Source organism: Thunnus albacares, chromosome 19 (genome assembly GCF_914725855.1).
Source record: "Thunnus albacares chromosome 19, fThuAlb1.1, whole genome shotgun sequence".
NCBI lineage: Eukaryota > Metazoa > Chordata > Actinopteri > Scombriformes > Scombridae > Thunnus > Thunnus albacares.
Genome location: NC_058124.1, coordinates 9,507,349 through 9,531,310, shown reverse-complemented (window position 1 = coordinate 9,531,310; position 23,962 = coordinate 9,507,349). Strand labels below are relative to the sequence as shown.

The 23,962-nt window shown below is 40.6% G+C and overlaps 1 protein-coding gene across 5 annotated transcripts in view; it reads left to right on the top strand.

Annotated features, from left to right (window-relative positions):
• Positions 1–23,962, top strand: part of adgrb2 (adhesion G protein-coupled receptor B2) — a 203,173-nt gene that overhangs the window by 144,485 nt on the left and 34,726 nt on the right. For 4 of the 5 annotated variants that reach the window (XM_044336656.1, XM_044336657.1, XM_044336659.1 and 1 more), the window contains 7 exons: positions 9,936–10,039; positions 10,339–10,441; positions 10,940–11,090; positions 14,436–14,505; positions 16,286–16,352; positions 20,415–20,500; positions 22,365–22,463. In XM_044336656.1, coding sequence (XP_044192591.1) covers positions 9,936–10,039; positions 10,339–10,441; positions 10,940–11,090; positions 14,436–14,505; positions 16,286–16,352; positions 20,415–20,500; positions 22,365–22,463 — 680 coding nt within the window. The remainder of the gene's footprint in view (positions 1–9,935; positions 10,040–10,338; positions 10,442–10,939; positions 11,091–14,435; positions 14,506–16,285; positions 16,353–20,414; positions 20,501–22,364; positions 22,464–23,962) is intronic. The other variant, XM_044336661.1, reaches the window with a different exon arrangement.

The following is a 23,962-nucleotide window of genomic DNA, read 5'->3' as shown; positions in this document are numbered from 1 at the left end:
CTAATGGACATTCAAAGACTTGACAGCATGCCGCTCTCAGTTTACCTTCCTCTCTCAGCCACCCTCTTTGCCCACCCTTCTCCAGCAGACCTTAATTCATTAACTGTGTAACATCTCACATTGTCACACCATTTGTTTCACACCTTCCCTCCACGTACACATAACCTAATTTATTATTTAGACCTGCTTTCTTGCTCTCTTTTTTTTTTTTCCCCGCTGATGTGGCTTATCACATCCCATCTGATATCAGTGTTCCTTCCTCTCCTCCTTATCACCCTGCTTTTGTCACTTCTTTCACCCTCCTTTTCACCTCGTTAACACTGTCAGCTGTTATTCTCACTTGATGCCAGCGGCTCCTTGATTGCTATAGTAACAAAAATGTTCCCTTTTAGTTTTGGTTGTTAATTTGTCTCCATGTTAACTTGTAGCTAATGTCCATCATGAGGACAATGATTACATTAATTAATCTGGGAGTGTGAGGAGATGGAGTTTGGCTAAATTTGTTGTTTCATACAAGAATCTAGGGGAGTTTTTTTTTTTTTGTAGTTTTCCCTCTTTAATGGTTTGGTTAGAAAATGGAGCCAGCAAAGCAGATCCCCCGGTAAGCACTGGAGGGTAACACCAGGTGTCACAGAGATGGAGAGTGATTGTGAGGAATGGAGGCTTTTGGGTGGGAAATGTTCAACCAAACAGAAAAGGCAGTCAGGTCTCAGCTGGCAGGGAGAACTAAGAGAGAGAGAGAAGGGGAAAAAAACACAGAGAGAGAAACAAAGAGATGGAAAGGAGATGTTGTCTGTAAGTAATAATGCATTAACGACCAGAGTGTGGCTGAGATAAAGAGCTACGTGCTCATGTGGACATCTGTCCCTGTGTAACCTTTTCAGTGTAAAACATTGCCTCCATATAGCACTCACTGGCACCGTGCATTATTTTTTCAAAACACATTACTGTTAAGAATGTTCCTGACCTGACATACGCTCTGCTTGAAATAATATGAAAAACACATCTCAGGGAGGTCGAATCAAGTAAGGGTCATTAATATTTTGAGCTTGTGAAATGGTTTGTGAATGTGTGAAAAAGTTTTGTAGCTGTAGAAATATTTTATGTGAAAACGTTTCGCAGATGTGCACAAAATATTTCTATGGCTGCAAAATGTTATTACACATTCACAGACCATTTCACAAGCTCAGAATATTGACCCTTAATGACCCTTATTTGATTCCATAGTTAGCGCTGTTACCTCAAAGTTTGCTATGTAAAGTTTGTGTGTTCTCTTCATCGTTGCTAGGCATTTTCGGAGGTTTGTTTACACTCTCATGAACACATTAAAAAGTAATTTGGCGCCCACATAGGCGTTAGGGTTGCAGAGTTGAGAGGTGCTGGTTCAGAAAGTAGTCTTCCTCATTCTAAAGTCCCATTTCACTTTTTTTCATTTATAGATATTCTCAATGTTCCATCACATAGAAACACACGAGTCGCTTTGGCCATTAGTTTTCATTACTTAAACTTCATTTCTGAGATATCATGTTTTTCCGGTTAATTTGGCATGGCGGATGGTTCTAAATACAACGATACCCATGAGCCTCTGCTATGGAGAAAAAGCCAGTCAGAGGCATAAATCAGCTGTAGCAAATTCAAAATGCTTCATCATTTCAGTTGGGAACCGAACATGGTGCTATAAATGCCCAAATTATGCCGGAATCTGAAAGTATATTCATTTAATTTGCAGATTGTGTTATCAGTTTTCTCAACAGCGTATAACCTTTGGCATCTACCTGCCATTAACGGTGCACTTAGCCAAATTTTAAGCTTGGGGATTGGACCTTTCTTACCTAAATGGAAGAGCAGAGCTATTAAGAGGCTATGGGAAGCTTAGCGTCCCCAAAATTATCACTGAAAAAGTTTAACCTTCAACAAGATCATGATTTTTTTTGGGCAGTACTGGGAAACAGGCTAAGCCTTCCCTAAATTTACTACTGGCTTTTGTGCACTGCACACTGCATACTGGTGAAGTTAAAATAATGAAAACGCCTGTGTCAGCAGTTCACTGGTTGAAAAGACAGTAACACGCTATGTAGCCCCGAAGTTAGAGACAAAGTGGACTGACCTTTAAGGTGGACCAGCTATTCTTATTTTAGTTCCAAACTCAGCTGCTCCTCGGAGTTTTGCTCACACACTCCCACCCTCATCCCCACCATGCTGCTGACTTTTAGCCTCCCCAAGCATGATGTCCCACTGCTGCTTATGCCTAAATTTATCTTCGGAGTTTTATGTCCACATGCTTTTTTACCTTTGACTTTTTATCGCAGAACCAGACATTTTATAACAGCTGTTCATCTTTCTGGGAGAGCTTAATGCCCGTGCAACTCTGAGTCACGCACAGTAACACTGAGAAAAACAATGGGATTTTATTGTGACTATTTGTGATGATACAGGCAGCTTTTATTATCCTTGTGTTTTTTTTTAAGAACTCTGTCTCTTTCAGTTCATATTGATTGGTTTGGAATAAAATCAAACAGGTTACACAGAAGGGGTATATTAATGTAATGCTAAAAGTTCCAATACAATCCTACTGTAAGATACTTTCTGGCTATCCAATATATTCAAAGCACTTTAAAAAAGACAGATATCTTCATCGTCAACCAAACAACATCCTCAGCGTGTTTGCTGGTCACGTTTGGATGGATCAATTTGAGCGACAGCTGCCTTGAACTTTCACTTGGATGGATCAAGTCATTTAATCCATCAAAACTTGGATAAGGCACATTGTTTGTGTCACAAGCAATAAGATTGAAAGGGTGATACTGATTGGTTCGACTGGTCTGATCTATATAGCCAGATGATATCTCACAAAGTGCAAAGCTTTAATATTCAGCTGGCTTGTACGGTAAGGCTTGAGATTTCTGTACCATATTGATGGAGCTATTATTTTATTCCCTTCTCCTCTTCCTCTGGATATGCCCCCTTACTTTTTTTTATTAAGTGTAAAGAGGGTCAGAATAAGGTGATGGCCTTTAGGTGAGAAACAGCACGCTTGTTCATTATTTCGTCCCTCAAAGCCTGAATTACTTCACAGGGGTCTGGAACCTATTACAAAACTCGGGGAAACATTAATTCCCATTATATGGAAAAACACGATGGCTGCGACCTGTAAGCTGAACGGGTCATTCTAGCAGTTATTTCTGGTTCCTGTGACTCCTCTTCCAACTGAACAATATTGACTTTTCCCTCGCCACAGCAAGCAGGTCGTCCGTGTTGGGTGAAAGGGAAGGACTATGAGGGAAAACGCATTGACTTTTGTGACATTTGTGCCATCTGTGAAGAGTGTGCTAGTCATTAGCGATTCATCATTCAGCCCCGGTGCACCATTAGACACAGCACTGAGGACCGGAAGGTATGGGTCAGTGTGTTTGTGTCAATGGCTCTCAGTCAGGAGCTATTGTGTCCAGTGCTGAGTGCACTTTGTTGCTTTAGGGTCCTCCAGAGTTAGCTTTTTATTCCAGCGGAGATTGGATTCTATAAAAGAGGAGGGAGAAACAGATTGAATTTTGCAACAAATAATAAAAAAAAAACACTACCCAGACATGCAAACCCAGGCAGTCGGTATGGATGTTTGCTCACACACTCATACACACTCGCACACATGCACGCATGTCTGCGCACACAAACATGCAGACAATCAAAAACACACACACACACACATATGCTGTGTCCAGGCTGTGTGGCTGTTGGAGCAGAGCTGAGTATCAGCAGCCCAGCTCTGACAGCTTATCCTGGGCCACGGCGCTAGGGACAAGGGGGGTTGAGGATTAACCTCCATGTTTAATAGAAAAGGGAGGGAGGGAGGGGGAGAGAAAGAGATGGAGGGATTTAGAAGCAGTGCTGCCATTACAGGCCGTTTACAGTGGAGCGAGGGATAGCCAGTTAATCCTGTTTACTTTCTATAGCCTCTGAGATTTCCGTGTATGTGTGTGTGTGTGTGTGTGTGTATTCTGCTGTGTGTGTATGTCTATGGAGAGACCTTCACTATCAGAAACAAGACAGAGGTTGTTACTTTAGAGAAACAGAATTGAGAGTGAGAGAGAGAGAGAGAGAGAGAAAGAGGAGTTGATTGAGTGAGGTCATGAAGCCATACAATAAACCAAGCCACTTAATTCCCAAAATGACTGCAGTGGGAATACAAAACCCTACGGATATGTCTGGACTCATTGCCTCTGCAGTCCTCATAGGGATCATGGGATTTGGAGTTGAAAGAGGTATTGGCTTTATAAAAGTCAGTTTAACATTTTGTTGCCTCAAGTTAATCAAGTGAGTTATATCTTTTCGCTCCGTTTTCGTCGGTGCTGAGGGACACCGTCCTAGTTGTGTTGACATGGAAAATAATTACACTCTCAAGTTCAGTTTTCAAGTGCCTCCTCTCAAACTCGTTTTCATAGCTACGGCGACATTCGTGGCACGCGCAGGTAACCAGAAGTGCGAGTGAAAAGGTCAGTGGTTTAAACAGCACCTGAGACCTTGATCCAGTCAGTGTGGATGAGTACACAAACAAGTACACAATGCGCCGGCTGCGAGTAGAGAGAAAAAAAAAAAAAAACACGGCAGGCACGGAGAAGGAGAGGAGATTGCCTCTGTGTTTCCGTAACTCATTTATAAGCCAATTACTGTATCAAAGCAATTTTCTCAAAACAAAAATATGTGTGTGATGATGTGAAGTGATGTCCGCTTCTGCTGTAAAGGATTTGTCAGGGCTACTTTTAGCTGCCACGCTAACTGCTTTTGGCTCAATCACTCATACCAAATGATAGGGTCTACTTGAGATGAATTGAGTCTGTTTCCTCTGTTGTCATTACTGCTCACCGGCACCTAATCAGAATGGGAAAAAAATATTGTAGCTCGGTCTATTATTTAGACTATTAATGGCCAAAGTGCCTGATTTGACTGCGGAAGGACGATAAGGATGATTGAGGCGCTATAAGATGGCGGCTCATATTTTAACTTATTCTAACTTAACTGTAATTTGAACCAAAACAAGGCGCCTGCCTTAGATGAAGCAAGACTACAAGGTTAAAATATGCAAATATCTTGCACTTGTCAACTGTAATTAGAAGATGAGGGTTGCTAAAATTTATGAGGGACCGTGCATGGAACTGCATTAGAGTCGTTGAATCCCTTGTTGCATTAATTGAAGGTTCGTGAATGACAAGGGAGATGATGACAGAGTAAACAGGTGAAATTATTTAGCTGTGTTCCTCTGGCTGAAGATGCATAATGTAATGAGGGTGGGTCTGTTGTGGAGAGATTTACTTGCTAATTAAATATTTTATAATTGACTAGACAGTGATGTTAGTGTTAGTTTAGGCCTTTGTTCTGATGCCAATACTCTTTTTTTTTTGCCTAAACAAGCAGTACAGACCTCAAAAAGTATGGGCAAAATACCTGAAGATAAGGGCAGCAATTTCTGTGATGACTTTGCATTTTCAGCCCTCAAGGTTGTCACACACTGGCAGGAGGCTTATGGTTTGTCTTGAGGCCACTGAAATGAGAGCCTGACAAGTTAAACCCTTGAGGGTCTGCTGAATTGACTCAGTTGAAGCATATCACAAGCAATATTTACCCCGTGCCATGACAGCAAAACAGAAAACTGAATAGCTGGAACTCTAGATCAGCAAGATATAGAGTTTTATATCTTGTGGCACAATCTGCTTGTGTCAACAAGTGTGTTATGTCTGCGTGGGGACGAAAGGAGCATATTACTGCCGATGAATAGAAAAACCTTGAGTTGAAAATACCAATCTTTTCAATATTTAAGAAAAGGTCATACAAGTATTATACACAGTAGACTGTTCAGCATTTCAGAAGGGTCATTGCATACTACGTGACTGAATACATACAAAGGCACACACTCAGTGTTGGCAGCTGTCTGATAGAGGATTTCTAGTCCGAGACTGTCCTCACTAGAACACTGACAGCAGTGATGCTTTGCTGAAATACCTAAAAAGATTTATGGTAGCATTTACCCAACACTAATGTAACTATTGTGGATGTGCCAGTTATTTCCGTACCTGTATGTTGTTCCATAGAACATCCTTGGGGGGAGGCGGTTGGTTCCAAGCTTCTCAAATGTGAATATTTTCTGGTTTCTTTAGTCTTCTGTGATGGTAAACTGAATGTCTTTGGGTTGTGGACTGTTGGACGGGACGAAACATGGCATTTGAGGGCGTCATCTTGAGCTTCGGGAACCAGCAATCAACATTTTTCACCACTTTCTGACAGTTTATAGACCAAACAACCAGTCGGTGAATTGAGAAAATAATCAACAGATTAATCGATCATGAAAGTAATTGTCAGCTGCAGTCCTTTGTCATTTGGTTGTTTTGGGAGGAAAAGACAAATGATTGGTCAGTTAGGTATGAGGTCTTATTGGATAAAAAAAAAACCTAGAGACTCAGAAATACTGTCTTTTTAGTCTTTGAAAGTATACAGTGGACTTCTTCAAGATTCCACAAGTTACATATCATTCTCACAGCTTATATTGGACTATGAGAAACACTACATGAGTAGAGTGGTGCTGAATACATAGAAAGATATACAGTCAATGCAAGCTGTCTTTTGGAGTACTCCCAGCCCTCTTATAGTGTTCATAATAGGATGCAATTGCAGGAATACTTGGATAAGTACAGTTTTGTGTAATCTCAGCACTGCAAATCCATCATGAGGATTTGCAGTGGAAGAAATTAAAAAAAAAAGGAAATGAAAAAAAAAAAAAAAACAGACACGGGGTGAATGAGAGAGACCACCTGCTGAGGGTGAGTGTGAAGGTAGTGAGGAAGAGAGGGGGAGAATGGGAAACACAGAAAATGAGAAAGGGAGGGCGGGGGGAGGGGGGGGGGGGGCGGTGGTAGCATGATAGGTAGGAGTGGAGGGAGGAGTGTCAGTGAGAGGAGATAAGTAGGTTAAACTTCCTGAGCTGAAAATAGCTATCTTCTCTATCACATGGTAGCCAAGCTGCCCAGGGGAGCCTGGCCATACACAGCAGAGTCTAACACACTCTTTCTAATCTGTAGTCTCTCTGTGTGTGTTTCTCTTGTCTCACACACATACAAAACACATGCACATCCAAACTGCCACGATATCTATTTAGGGCAGGGCATTTGTGTGACACTATAAGTCTCCGGGCCGTGTTGTGTTCGTGCGTCTGTTCGCGGGTGTTTTCCTCGTTTCGTTCGCTTCTTTGTGCCGTAGCATCCTTCTATATTATGAAGTTAGACGCTTAATCCCATCACGCACACAAAACCTAACCATATTAAGAAAACACTGTTAGACAAATTGACACAATGAAGGGCTGAGGGACAATTTGTGGATGTATATTGAATAAATTATATGTAAGAGTATAACTTATTCTATTACTTATCTGATAGAGGCTAATTTAAGACAGAGAGGAAAAGGAAATTCAATAGGCGTGTGTGTGTGTGTGTCTGTCTGTCTTTCTGTTTGTGTGTGTGTGTGCGTGCGTGTCATTCCCAATGTATCATCCATGTTTGATCCGTCGGAATTAAAAAAAAAAAAAACACAAATGCATGTGTATCCTTTGACCTTCCTCTCTACATTATATCAAACACAGTGAGTCTTTGTTGTCTCCCATTCTCCTCCTAGGCCTTTTCCATACCCGAAGCAGATGCTTGTCATATCCCTCCTCTTTCTCTCTCTTTCTTTTTTTTTTTTTTTGTGTGTGGGTCTCTCCTTTTTTGTGAGGCGGTTTTGATTATGTTTCACCTCCATTCTCCTCCTAGTGTGTTTGTGTGTGCCGTATTGGTATTCCAGCCTATTCCACTTTCCTCTGGAGAAATTGGCTTCCTTTGATGGGCCAGGGAAAACCACTAAAAGGGAAGCTTTGACTCTCTCTCGTTTTCTTTCTCCCTATCTATTTCTTTCTCCCCCTACTCTTTGCTTTCTCTTAGTTGTCTTTAACTCTTCCCACTCCATCTCCCTCTGAACGCCGCTTTTACTCCTCCTTTTCTCTCGGCATTCTTTATTCTTTTCTGAAGTCTTTCCTCGTCTGCCTCCTCACTCTTTCACTTCATCTTGAATTGACACACACACAAGCATTCAGGCAGCTTAAACACTGACTTTCAATTACTTGGCACATCTGCCAGTACGTGTCATTGTGTGCGAGTATGTGCCTTATTTGCAGTAAGACACCGCGTGTGTGTGTGTGTGTGTGTGTGTGTGTGTGTGTGTGTGTGCGTACAGTGATAAATCTTGATGAAAGGGAAGGCTAGCCACCCCAGGAGGTAAATTAGGGTAAATTGTGTGATTGAGAACTTAAAAGCAGGCCAAACATCAAGCCCATTTGGGACGCGGTGGGGTGTACTCTCTCCATGCAGCTTCATTTGTCTGTTCCTCATCCTTTCAAAGGCACACCTCTGGAGAGAGGCAAAGTAGCGATGCACTTTACATCATGACCTAAATCACTTAATTATGCGCTACGGTCGAGTGATTTTACCCTTGTACATGTAAAATCATACAATGGGCATGAATTGGTTTCCATCCAGTGTAAATGAAGCTTGTCTTAAGCCTGCATAGGCCCTGTTCACACCTGGCACTAACATGCGTCTTAGATGATCCGATCACAGGTGGACAGCTTTAAATACGTCAGTTCACACCTGGCATCAGAATGCATCTCCACATGCGTTCCACGTGCGTCTCAAGTGACCACTTTTGATTGGATCTCACTTCCTTGCTCTATATGCAAATAAACATGTACTTCATTTCCACTTGCAAAGACCAAATGCGTTGTTGTTGTTGTTGTTAACTGGCAGGAGGGAGCAATGCATTTCCCATGCCTAGTATGCCGGAAATTAAAAGAAGAACAACGTTGGCGTGCGAATGAGTACGTGACCATATGCGGCCCATACCACCTCCGAATGTCGTCGGAGTGATCTCAATGCGTCCTCAAGGCGTCTTGGGTGCATTCACACCTGTACTCAGAGCTGTCCACTTGTGATTGAATCACCCGAGACACATTTTAATGCCAGGTGTTAGCAGGGCCATGCTGACTCTTATTATGTGTTTTCTACTTCGTCAGTAGATTTGTTGCTTGAATAAGTGTGATTATAAGGAACAATAGTAAACTAATTATAATTATAAGGTCTGTAGGTGATGCTTGAAAAGTCAAATATGTGACATCAAAGTGGTCAAGATAGGTGCTCTACTTCCATCAAATAACAACTTTCAGAAGAGCATAATTACGTATTATTATCCAGCTCCATCTGAAACACTCTGGTAATTCTAATCAAAGGTAATTGCATGTAATTAGCAGGCTATAATCAAAAGGGGCTACCAAAGGGATTACACCTAAGGAAGAGTAAGAGTTAATAGGTAGTGTAAGTGCAGAGCAGGCAACATGCCAACAATTACTTTAATTAATGCAGGCAAACAGTCTAACAGGATTTCTTTCAAACTCAGTTATCACTCTCCATCATCTGTTTATCTATCTGTCCGTGGTTGAGGACTAATTTATTCATTAAGAACAGGGCTAACGGAGGTGTGGGGGAAGGCCGACAGTCACCTACAGCTCAATATCTTACAACTCTTTATTGTGATTTATTCGCTAGGCCACACGCACTTTGTGAGTGATCCAATCAAATCTGACGAATGCAATTTAAATCCCTCGTATAACTACCGCCTACGTATTCGCTTTCATTCGCAAATTTGTCACATTACAGAAGATTAAGACGCTCTGCCGTTTCACTGACACATTTACATTAATGACAAATAGTTTTTTTCTCTCATAATAAAATAAGATGTCACTCGTTGAAAAAGCAAAAGGATTCATCAAGCGAGATACCTCTGTCAGATAATTCCTCGCAGTGATAATTAACTGTCCGTTTACTCCTCCCTGTCTCTCCTCTTGCCCTCTTTCTCACTCTCTTCAGGACATGGGTCCTACCAGCATGCCCTCTGTGCCCCTCATGGTGGGCTGTGGAGTCTCCTGCACTGCTCTCCTTATCCTGCTGCTAATCTATGCTGCTTTCTGGAGGTACATGCACACACACACACACTTGATGATATCATGCATGTGTCTGCATTCACACATCCCCCGCGCAAATACCAGTGAGGCCTAATAAGGAATAAATGGTTCAAGTACAGCAGGGGGTGGTGATTAGTTTTGTGGTAACACATGATAGATGGTAAAAATCAAGCTAATTACTCTGCAATGTCAAAAAAGTGGCTGTTCAGTCTGTCAATCTGTCACTAACACTTAACACTTATCTCACATGGCTCTCTCTCTCTCTCTCTCTCTCTCTCTCTCTCTCTCTCTCTCTCTGTACTCTGTAGGTACATCCGTTCGGAGAGATCCATCATCTTGGTGAATTTTTGCCTCTCCATCCTGGCCTCCAATTTATTGATTTTGGTGGGACAATCTCAAACTCTTAGCAAGGTAAGGTGCTGTGATGCACAGATAAACGCATGCAGACAATTATATTCACATGCATTTCAACTGGATTTCTACAGTAAACATAGCTTAAACCAAGCCTTTTTATAACACCTAGAAACAAAACGGTCAAAAATATCACAGGGTTCAACCGTAGCCAGAGTTCAAGCGGTGGCGTTCTCAAAGTGGAAGGCTGACATTGGCACACAACACTTACTTCTCTGACTAAGCAAGGCTGCATTGTATGGTGGTCAGTATCAGTCAAAATGAGACAGCAAAGCCAGGTTGAAGTCCCATTCTTTTACACAATATATGCTTTATCAGGCTCTGTCTCCCTTTTCCTTTTGTCCTCTTTATTTTGCAGAGGTTTCACTTTCCTCTGACTAGCCCTACAAGTTGATTCATTATGACACCTCTCACAAATCTACCTCTTTTTTTTTTTACTTTTTCGTAAAACGTCTCCAACTGTTCTGTCTCTTTCTCCCGGACTGTCTTTCTCTTTAGAGCCTCTGTACTGTGACTGCTGCCTTCTTGCATTTCTTCTTCTTGGCGTCCTTCTGCTGGGTGCTGACGGAGGCGTGGCAGTCCTACCTGGCTGTCATCGGCAAAATGAGGTCACGACTTATTCGCAAGCGCTTTCTGTGCCTCGGCTGGGGTGAGCAACCGCAAGCACCATATCTGGCACTCTCACACACATGATTGCAGTGTTAATTTTGGCACCTGATTCTTAGATTTTGATATTTCTCATTTCTGGCATGCGTTCTAAACCTTATCGTGTTCTAAGCATTTTGAGGTGACAGCTGTAGCTATCTTTGATGTTTACAGTTACCATGGTTACAGGTGTTGTTCCCATCTATCACAAGGTTAGCGGAGAAGGCACTGTTTACCTGTAAACCTTGAAATAGCTCCCACCCACATTGCCCATGTCACTGCACAGTGGTTATAGAACAAACTCACTCTCCTCCTTATATAAAGATGTTGTTTCTAAACTCTGGCTATTTGTACACAGCTGCTCAAATATCCAGTAACATTAATGCTGTAATATTCTCTTAGTCAACACCTAAGGGTAGATTTAGATGGCTAACAGCCTGCATTACTCCTGAACTTATTCCTACTGATAGCAAATAAACACAAAAATTGTACAGCTGAAAGTAATGTTTACGTTACATTCACAGCCCACAGATAATGTTATGCTAGCATACATTTTTGTAAATGTCAGTGTGCTGGCATGTTTTCTTTTTTTAATCTCAGCTGTTACTTGCTGCTTATTTTCTAATTTTAGTGGAACTGTGGATCTATAAATCTGTTACTGTTTTCCTAACAAGAACCAGCCAGGTTAGCTAACATCGAAAGCAGAGATGTAACGTTACTGAAATGCAAGATGCTGCTTATGATTGCAACAGGTCAAGCAGCTAAATCAACTTATGAAGAGGAGTTTTGGCAGCAAAGGATACTGTTTTACTACTCAGGAGAACATAATTAGTGTTTAGTTTTTAATGGATTGCAAAAATTGGAAAACATTTTGTCTCAGCTTTTTTTATCTTAAATTTTTCATTTAGGTTTAATTTCATTTTTTCTTGTAATTTGTTGTAAAAGAAATGTTAGCACACTTTTGGTTGATGAAATTACCATTGCATGACTGTTGATGTCTATGCATGCACAAATGAGCATGCTGCGTACCCCCCACATGATGACATCATTATTAGCATCATCAACGTGGTGTGGTATTCTGCTCTGCGTTTCCCAGAGATCACACGTCATCAATCATTGTGGCCAGTGCATTTTTTTTAGACTGTACGGTAATGGCTTGAATTTTTGTAGTTACTACATTTTATTCAGTATCTAATAGATGCATTCACTATCACACTTAGCTCTAATGAAAGTTTCTGCTGTTGCTGTTACTGGAAATGCAAACTGCTCCTGTGTGCCAGAGAATTTTCCACATAGCAAATAAGGACGCTTTTATGTACTGGGCGCTGATTGAACCACTGTTGTGTGACATGAATTGGTTATGAAGAGCAGCAAGACACGAGCGCATCGCCGCAGCCGTGGGTGTTACGGGTGTTGCGACACCTTAACAGAAACATGATTCCACCCCCCACTTTTTCCTGAGGTAGTCATTGATGAAATGAAACTGAGTTCTCCGTACATGAAAACCTATTGGTCAAACGGGGCCGATTGCAGTGCTCACATCGCACCCCAAGAACCTCCACGCTTTTAAAATCGCCGCTCCACCTGTGGCAAGATAGACATATTTTCCATGACTTTGTAACAGATTATCATGTTGTAGTGTTTAAATTGTTGCCAGCGTAATGCTTAAAAACCTTCATTTGCTCTATTCCCATTTGTATCCAATTTTTCCTTGCTGTATACTATAATTTGCTTCAGCAAGGACTCAATTTACCAAAAGGCATCCAATACAGTTTCTAATGTAATCATATCTAATGCAGCCATACCTGTACATGAATCTGCACGTGCAATACACACTAAAGGTGTCACACCATACATTGAGAGAAAAGGTCATCTCACTCCTCTGTTCCATTCAGCCTGTATGTCACTCTTTTATTCTGTCCTCTCAATGCACCACAACCTGATGCAACAGGCACCAGGGATGTTAGAGGATAATCAAAACACATGATAACATCTGCACAACACTGGCAAGATGTTTCAAGATAGCCCTAGAAATTACAACCGCAGCCCCCCCCGAAACATCACCACACACACACACACACACACACACACACACACACACACACCGTTTGTTCATTTCACTTGATATCGATCCCACCGGTCTAATCTGCCAAGTCACTGATGCCCTTAACCGATACAGAGGAGGGAGAATGTATAGACTGTTGTACAGTCACAGATTGAGAGATACTGACACAGTGTGAGTGTGTATGTGTGTGTGTTTAGGGTATGTATGCAGTGATAGCTATAGAATTATGGGATGCACTTCACTGATGCACATGAAAAGCATGAAACAGTCGCTCAGAGTGGAGGGGATCAAAGAGCTTATCCTCCTCACGTCCATTTTGCAATTTTCTCCCCAAATTATGTGATTGAAATCAGTCACCATGGAAACAGGAGATTTGGGGTGTGACTGGATCTGTGATAGATTAGCAGAAGAGTGCGTATGTGTGATGTATAGGTATGTGTGGGTGTTTCTTTTTTTTTTTAACGGTGTTATATATTGCTAAACTGCTAGATTGATGTTGTTGGTTTCTAATTGAAACTTTGTGCATGCGGTTAGTGGACCGGCCTGGCTCCCCACCATCTTATTTGTTAATGTTAATGTGACTTTTTCTAATTGCTTTTCATTTGCAGCCATAATCACAGCTTTGTTAATTACATGAATATTTCAGAGCCAAGCTCATTATGGGCCCAGCATATTTCCTTCTTTTTCTGGCATGTGCTGTGTGACACTCAGTCTCACTCTCTTTCTCTCTCATTCACACACACACACACACACACACACACACACACACACACACACACACACACACACACAAATCACTTGATTTAGCTAATTAAGGAATGACTTATTGACCACTCCAAGCTATACCTCACATTTTGATAAACGCTCTCTTAGTCTCATATGCTCTCATACTCACAGTGTTACCCACATTCATACCCGTGCACAGGCGTGCTGCATGTGTATGTCACTGATGGCAGCGTAATATATATCGCAGATGAACAGACTAGATGTCAAATACTTCTGAAAAACAAGGCTGTGATCTAAGCCAAGTTTTCATACATGTAGCAAGATACTTGTGTCAAGGAGCACATGCAGAGCACTGGAGCTTACCGACAGAGCAATCAGTCACATATCCACATGTTACACACTATTGCATGGCTGCTTAGCATTTGAATGGAAGGGAGACGTATGGAGTTGTTCACACTGGAGAATCTTATTTGGCCAACGTGCTTCGTTGTCCCCATTAAGGCTTCCTTTTATCTTTTCTCTCACCCTTTTGATCTCTCTCTTTCTATTCATCTGCAGGTCTTCCAGCCCTAGTTGTAGCAGTGTCAGTGGGTTTCACCCGAGCAAGAGGTTACGGCACAGCCAGCTAGTGAGTACCACATCTGGACCAACTGTCATGCCCCACACACCAATCACAACTTGAATTGGATAGCATGGAAACCGGTTTTTAGGCATAATTTTTGTTTGGATGAGTTTTCCCTTTGCTCTGTGAAATAGTGCACCTGCCCTTCTTTTCTTGAAGACTTCAAGCTAAGGTTTCTCTCAAAAAATCATATTATTTTATACAATTTTATTTTTTTTACCATGACAGAGGTGGTCATTTATTCAGTGAATCCACCTCTGCTGTGAACAGCTGAATGTATAATATATTTTTCACATTATTTGTATCAACAAAAAAACCTGTTTTTCATCCATCCATCTATATTTTATTCCCCCGTGTGACATGTATTCTGCGTCACAGGGGCGCTGAACTCTGTCCCAGCATGAACTTGGCAAAATGCAGAACACATCTGTGTCTCAGTATGTGTTCATTTTATGGGCACAACACCGTGTTGTTACTAATATCAGTCTTAGAAGAGATGCTGCTGAGAGTCCTCTCAGGACACAGTAGTGCCTGAAAACTAGGTTTCAAATCGTGTATATATAATAATCAACAATCAAAGTTTAATTTAAGTTTTATTTATTAAGAGTTTATCAGTCAAAAATTCATCTAATCTGCTTCTTCAGAATAGTGGTTTGATGGTTTTGAACATGATTAACAACCTCACAATTGTTATGAGAGTTTGATTCAAATGTTGCTAAATTCTGATTGATACATGGAGATAAGTTACATCAGCTTTTTTCAACTGAGTCCCGCCCTCTCCAAACCAGTGACGGGGACAAAAAACAAAAATGCAGAAATCTCCTCAAGTAAAATAACTAAAATTATTCTCACTTAGGCAGAAAACTTGTAAACTTGAAAAAAAAAGGGCCTTAAGAAAAATCAGTGTCATTGATTTGATAAGAATATTCACCTTACATGTGAGGAAAAAATGGTTTGGGGCAAATGTTTGTCTGAATGTCACATGAACAGCACCAAACAGCATGTATGCAATCAAGTGCAATGCATATATATGATTTATATTGAGTCAAAAATCATATTCCAGACCAACTGTGTGACTTATGGAAATTGTGTTCTGGAGGTGGCATATATGTTGTGGTAAAAAAACTAAATAAAAGCACAATTGACAGTACTATTGGACTTACCTTAACAGGCAATGCATACAAAAAACTTCGTTCTCTCACTGTTTCATTCAATGGTGTAATTGATTCAATGAAAACAATTTAAAACTAATCTCCAGAATATGTTTACAAATTTGCTCCCTCTCACTTTTTACCTAATGTATTTAGCATCTCATTAATATGAGGAGTGTATATTAGCTTTTGGGTCATGTGTTTCTCATCTTTTGCTTCCTTTCTTTTTTTATTGGGATGCAATTAAGACAACGGATGGGTTTCAATATGCTCTGATGACATCACTGGAGGACACGTTTAAACTCATTAAGTCTCAATAGCTTTCACACCAAATGAAATTTCACAACACCGTTTACAGTTTGAGGATATGTTTTAGGTAATGTACAGTACATAATAAATTTGCTCAGCACTGAGGGCAATATTTACTGAAACGAGCACTTTATGACTGCTTTATCCCTCACTCAGGGAATTCAAGCAAATGTGATCCTTAATTGGTTGTGTACTTGTTGTGGTTAAGTAGTTGGCACTCACAGCAAGTGAAATGCAAGACTGGAATGTGGTGAAGCCATGTTTAACAGACCAGTAATTCTTTTATTTAGTGCTTGAAACATTTTATTGTTGCTCTTTTCCTCTAGTTGCTGGTTATCCTTAGAGGGCGGCCTGCTTTATGCCTTTGTTGGACCCGCTGCTGTCATTGTTTTGGTGAGTATGCACCACATACTCTCTCTTCACCAGTTGAGCCCTCATGTCCAGTCAAACCAGACTCATTCTCTCATTGGTCATGTTGCATAATTCTACAAATATTTAGCTAAATTAGCCTCAAAGCGCGGAGCTTTAAATCACCTGCTTATCGACCTCTTAAGATTTTCCTCTCACGTGTGCGTACACACCCGGGGTATACACGACAAAATGATGAGCTGAGCACTTTGATCTTTGAGTTAAAAATGTCAGCCCAGAAAAAAAGACTAAAATATATTCCAGCAGACTAGTGTTTCCTGGCAATGCACCACATGCTTGGACTGAATTCTACATCTATCCCAGCAGCCAAATATCTCACTCTTGTACTTTCAAATTATGAGTCATGGTACCAAATGTACTTAAGGCAAAACCTCTTATATATATATATATATATATATATATATATATAAGTTATTTTCAAACATAAATATGTGACTATCAGTGTGTGCTGCAACCATAATAATAGGTCCTTTGCCAATTGCTATAAAACAGACGTTTTTATGAACAAATAAATATAACTATATTGTTCTACAGCAAAATTGAGTGCATTGATTGCATCTCAGTGGTGTTTTAATCATCTGTTGTTGTGTGCTGCTGTATGTGGCTGTTTCTAGGATTAGCTGATTTCTCCTAAATGAATCCCTGGGTGGATATTTCCACCACTAAGCTTAATAAGTATGGATGGGATACTAAACTTTAGTTTGGTAATTGCTGCCAGCCACTGCTGTTGTTGTTGTCACTGTGTGTGTGTGTGTGTGTTTGTGTGCTCATGCATGCATCAGGGTTTTCTTTTTTGATGTTTTTCGCACACTTACGGTACATGTCAGGAAGGAAGAGTACGGATCGGACAGCATCACAGGTGTGCAGAACGATATGCATGTTATTCAAGTAAATTCCTGACGAGAGGACGGCAGTTTGACAGGTTGTTCATGCTGAGTATATATGCAAGGATTATATAGTGCTGAATATTCAGGATTATGATAATATAGTGGTTTCTAATATTACTAGTATCTAAAGGTAAAATCAAAAGACTGTTATCCTTATAAGTTGTTTTTTACTGTCTGGTGTTTGTTTGTATGTTTCCATCTTTCCTCCATTTCTGCCTCCACAATGTCGATGTATACTGTGCACCCCAGCTGCTACGTGATGGTCCCCGGCCCCCCAGTGTTGTTGCTGTGGCCCCACTCTAACAAACAGCTGTAATGAGAGTGGGACGTCAGGCAGAGAAACACAGACCTTCCCACAGGACTCTTCTCTAATTAATGAACCTGGCCTTGGGCAAATAGCAGAGCAGGATGATGCTGACTCACAGAGCTGGGGCCAGACATGACTGGCATGACAATAACGCTTTCACAGTCTGGCAAATCGTAGGTAGTTGTCAGCAGCAGAGGCGCACACATGAGAGGGAAGGAGATGACAGAGAGAGAGAGTTTTTAGCAAATTGTAAAAGCTGCCAGACACACCGTAGCTGTACCCAAGTAAAATGCTTTAAGTAAGAATCCGGCTGCAAAAACTGAAAATTAATTTGACCGCATCAAAGTCAGACTTAAACTGCTCCACTGCTTTACACCACACTAGTTTAGGACCTTGATAAGAATAGAAATACATTGCATTCACAGTGTAGGTATGTACAAGAATGTGAATGACATTTGTCAGTAAGGCATCTCACCTCTGAAATCCAAATGAACACAAGCAAATGAATAGCCAAACATAGAGGATGCGAGAGCGAGAGTGCAGTCGAGAATATTGGAAATCAGGATTATAAGGAACACATCAACAGCATAGCAAATCTCCCAGACGGGCAGGATTTCAGAGTGGAAGAGGTCTAAATGTATCAGGCCTTGGCTCAAATCAGAAGCCAGGATGAGATGCAATCAGTATATATATATATATATATTTATTTTCTATATGTTTTTAAGGCAATCACCACAAATGGACAAGTCACTGCTTGGAGAGATAATTATGTTGAGTGCTGCATATTAAGTGCAGCACTTAAAAGCAGGGTTTACAAAGTGTTTTGCAGGAATTAATAACGCTAATCCAGGACTGTCACGCTGTCATATCATAGTCATGGGTGGCTGTCAGAAGAAAGTCAGACATTTCATTCACTCACGCATGCAGAAACCAACAAGAATAGTGATGAAAATATGGGAGAGGAGGCAATCTTCTTATGAAACTACTGTTAAATTAAAAAAAGAGATGAGGCTAAAGTTACAAAATATGTGATTTACTTGGATCGAGAGGGGATGTTTTTAAATCAAAGATGGCACATAATTTCATCGTTGAGTACTTATTAGCAACATTGCCCTCAATGCCAAAATTTCATTCATATATTACTAAGTTGCAACAGCAAATATGTTTTGCTAGAAACATAATGCTGGCTGAATTACATTTTCTCTCAGCATAATGAGAAAATATATTGTTTATGCTAATGTTGATTATGAATGTATGAGTGAGATGTTCAGAGACAATGTAGTTCTGTTTTTTCCCCACCAAAAAATTCAATCTCGCAGCACAGTATCCGCTAGTAGAAACGACAGCATCATTGTTCAGGCACTGGCAGCATTTGGTTAATGTTTGGGAAAGATCATAGTCTCTGTCTGCTAATGCAACAAACAATTTAGTTGTAATAAATGTGATTTCTTGGGGATAGGGCTGTGCCCTTAGACTGTATGAAAATAATGGACGTAGCCACCCACTGGTTTGTGGACTCCCATTTTGAAGCCTCAAGTTTGGCAGTTTGATGTCGCCATCTTGGATTTTTGGAGCCAGAAGTGATGAGAAGTGACTGTATTTGGACGAGAGAGTGGCGCTGACTCTAGTGCTAGCTGGTAGCTTGGTTAGCACGGTGCACATGATAATGCTAATGCTAATTTTTGCTAGCGAAAAAGGGGTTTAATACCATTAAAACAAAAAAAAAATATCCAGAAAAAGTGAACATCCGACTTCTTAGAGGGTCTTTTTGTCAACCAAACGCTGAACAAGACTTTTTTAGGCAACCAAAATGTTACAATTAACTTTCATGAACTGAAAACACACTGTGAAATAGTGACGACTACGGTTGCACCCGTACCCTGTGAATCTGGGGTTGCGCCATGTTTACGTTACCTAACCAACATCATCACAGTGGTAGCAGCTTGTCAATCACAATGTAGCTGTGCCCTAAAGCATACCCTGCTTTATCATCAAATTTAAATTAAATGGGGCCATAATTTACAAAATGAACATCATGTTGTATTGAAGAATACTTGAGACTAGTGATTGAGACCATAAACTCATTAGGAAAGTGTTTACTAAGATAATAAATGAAGTGAGAAGAAGAGTCATTTTCCCATAGACTTCTATGGGTCACCCCCTGATAGCCATTAGAGAGAATGCAAGTTTAAGGCACTTCTGCTTTGCCTTCACTTTTCAGACCTGAAACTAGCCACCAGCATCGAGGGCCAGATGCAAAGAGGAAAAATATTTCTAGATCATACAATTCATGAGTAATTGGCCAAATGTAAAGCTGCATGTGTTTGTGTAACTTAGTGTGTTAATGGCACCATCTGGCCTTTGTTGGTAGTGAAAAAAGATTTAAAATCATTACAAACTTCAATTGCATCATTAAAAATGTATGCCTCCCTTTATGTGCCTGCATCTTCAGCATAATCTTTTATTTATGTAACCAACTGTTCAGAGTCAATGTAGACATTTGTTGACATTTTAGCCATCAGTTTCTTCATCATGGCCAAACACTGTAGATTTTCAAAGAATAGCTGTGAGCTAGAAAACGAATGCATGCTGTGGTTAAAATCTTTTTGAGATGAGCTTAATGTTTCTCTTACATCGGAGCAAGTCAGCCTCGGAGCTCTGACAGCGAAAGCACTGTCACTTTCAGTCTCCAGTCTGTGCGACAATTAAAAATTCATCTTCAATCAACTGGAACTTTAAAGAATACGAAGTAAACTTGTGATACAGTGCATAAATCGAATCCCTGTTGGCAACCTATTATTGCAATCTTGATCATACTCTCCTCTCCCTCAGGTGAATATGCTCATCGGAATTGTGGTGTTTAACAAGCTCATGTCTCGAGACGGCATCTCAGACAAGTCTAAAAAGCAGCGAGCGGGGTAAGTTAACTTCCTCAACCCTGAGCGCTTCACACACACACACACACATACACACACACAGACACATAGCTACACACAAAAGACATTAACACAAGCTCCTGCAAAAAAAACGCACCACTTACACATCCATTCACACAATTCTTGGTGGGAACTGACTTTAAATTTGCTGCATTAAATAAATGTTATCCTCTGTCAGACACAAACTCAGAGAGACACTTTCATGGCAGCTAACTCAAACTGCTTCAGGGGTCTCTGAACACGACACCTACTTGTACACCTGTGTCTACCGCATAAATCATCACAAAATACAATCCAATTTGGCAACAAAATGACAAGACATCTGTTATGTTCTGTTGCTTTGTGAAATCTAACAGCATTTTACTACCACTTCCACGTACATATGGCTTACATCTAGTTTTCTCAGTTTTATGAGACACAGATGAATACGGTGGATATGAAAATCAATGGCAGATGGAAACCTAAATTACATACTGTAAACACTGGGATTATGTGCCTTATACACTATTGAAATCCTATGAGATAAAGATTTTTTTCTGTTTCAAACAAACATGCGCTCACGTGATATATGCATACATAAAAGACATACATGCGTATGCACCCACCTACAACATTACTTTAACTGAAATGGGGGTTGTTCATCATCTACACTAATCCCACAAATGGAGATTTCCTCAGCTCTCCAAGCCAAATCCATGTTTTCATTTCCATATGTATTGATTCCATTGTTTTCTCTCTCTCTTTTCTCTCTCCTCTCTCTCATAACATTTCCTCCAGTGTCTGTCTCTTGCACAAATTGAAATTGATAATTTGTGCATTGCTGCAAGGGTTAACAGGCTCTCCAGGGCATTGATTAGCTTTTGTTGCTCAGTGATACAACTGAGATTAAATCGTTTAATGTGTACAAGTACACATACACAAAGACACACACAAACAGGTTTAACCTTCTTTGTTACATACAAAGTCCTTGGTGTTATCCGAGTATTAAGCACATTTCCTCTCAGATTCTCAGAAGCATGTGTTTAGAAGTACACACACATGTCTAAGCACTCCCACGAACGGTAGTTAGCAGCGTTGCTAACAGGACAGGCTGTCATTAGCATAATGTATTTCCTTATGAAGCCGTGGGGATGTGGCTGGCACTAAGGCAATGAGCTGTGATGGGACGCTTATGTAGCATAGCAGGTGCATGGCCCCATCATTCTCAACTCACAATACACACACACACACACACACACACACACACACACTCTCTGAGTAGTCAACTGTAAATAAACAACCAAAGGAAAGTCTTTTCTTTGTTCACATCCTGATAAAGCTTCATTGTGCACAGTCACATGTACAGATAAATGACACACACACACCAGCACACACTTGTGGTGGCATAAGATGATTGGTGTATTTCCTGTCTGTGTCATTGTAATCTGTTAATCCACATGACTCTGCTATAACATTGCAATGTCTGTCTCTCACTTTCTCTCTACTTGCTCTAAATCAGTCTTTGTATTCTGACTGTTTTTCATTGCTGCTACTTTTTAAGATCTGGTTTTAATTTGCCTTTCTTTCTTTTCTCCCCCCCTCACCTCTCACCCCTTTTTTTCTTTTCCCCTCCCTCTCTTTGTTGTGTCCATTTTTTCTTTTTCTTTTTTTTTTTCTTTTCTTGTGGTTCTTTTGCAACTGTGGCACCTGCACACTCACCTGTTGTCATAACTGGAACTTGTGTTACCACACACCCCCCCCCCCCCCCACCCCCACTCCCTCTACCTCCTCCCCACATGGTTGTGTGTGTGTGTGTGTGTGTGTGTGTGTGTTTGTGTGTGTGTGTGTGCGCGCACATGTCCTAAAGTGTCCCAGCGGAGGCGCGTAGCCGACTGCTCCTGAAATGCTCCAAGTGTGGCGTGATCTCGAGCACCGCTCTGTCCAGCTCTACTGCCAGCAGCGCCATGTTAGTCCATCGTCATCTTTCTACCTCTCTCTCTCTCTCTTTCCCTGTTCCTCTCTGTCAGTCTGTCTCTGACTCTCCACCATCCTCTCTCCATCCTTTTAATCTCTGGCTGTCGGTAATGATGCAGGATGACATTCGGACTTGTAAAAACAACAAGCTAATGAAAGGGAAAAAACACCTGCACTGCAAGCCGCCACTATTTAATGAGAGCATGTTTTGATCCAAAGAGGATTTTCCTTGGGCCATGCAGAGCAAACCTGACCTGTGTCAAACAGTGTTTGTGAATCATTCTTGTTTTAACTTGTTTATGGTGCATTTTCGCTGAGTCTTAACACATCAGGGTAGCACAATGTGAGGAAGGTTGTCAATTATGGAAACTGTGTTGCTGTCGAACACCTTTAAACGTTTCAATTTTCTGGCTCTCATTATATAATCTTATGTAGTAAACTTCTCATCTCTTCCATCACCTCAAACTGGTGGTTACATTGAATATATTAAATATCACATTGCGTTAAATAATGGAATGAGGAAAATCTACCAGACATGCTAACAACATTACATATATGAGAGCTGCATGCATTTAAATCAATATTTATAGTATTTTTTTAGATTTCTAATCTATTGTTCCTGAATATGTCTCAGAGAAATCTTTGACAAAATGTATTTCCTAATTGTTCTGATATGTGCTGCTCTTTTGTAAAAGGAGCATTTCACCGATTTTACGTGTCAAAGTGAATTTACCAGTCACAAAGAGTGTAACACAGCCTGTGAAACAGTTGTACGATGTCCTCTGTGGCTCTGGAGGGAGCTTTGTCAAGTCTGAGAAAATTACTTAAGTGACATCGCATCTCGATTTGAGCTTTGAGACCACAAATTTGTAGCAGATTTACAAAATTGGGGTGTGGAGTTAAAAAGATGTGGACATTTAACAGCCAGTTAGGGTCTAACAAAATGATATAGCATGATAGGAGGTGTAGAAACCAGTGTTTTTGGAGATAACATTATGAATCAGATTCAGTTATCCCTCATAAGCAATACAGGGACATGAAGTTACTGATATATGCTGATTTAAGTAATACATAATTTAGGTTTAAAGTTACATCATTTTGGGTATCCCTTAAACCAATTGAAAAGTGATTGAGCAGGTAGGGTTAGATGTACTGCAGGTAATGGTACACCAAAGTGACACAGCACATTGGAATATGCTGTGTCACAGTTTTATATTTGTGGCATTTCACACACTATTTCCTCCAGAAATGCTATATGATACTCACTTAAGTATTGTCACAATACCATCTCCTATTGGTTGGTGTCATTTTAAAACATTTGAAATGTCTGGACTTTTGCTCCCTGAATGACAGAGTCATTGTCATGGTTTTAGGTTCAGTGCAGTCAGTCTCTGAATCAAAGTCCTTCCTACTGTTACAAACAATCCTGTGCATATTTAACTCTACACTTGGATTACTAGTTTATGCAAAGCTTTCATTATGGCTTTGTGT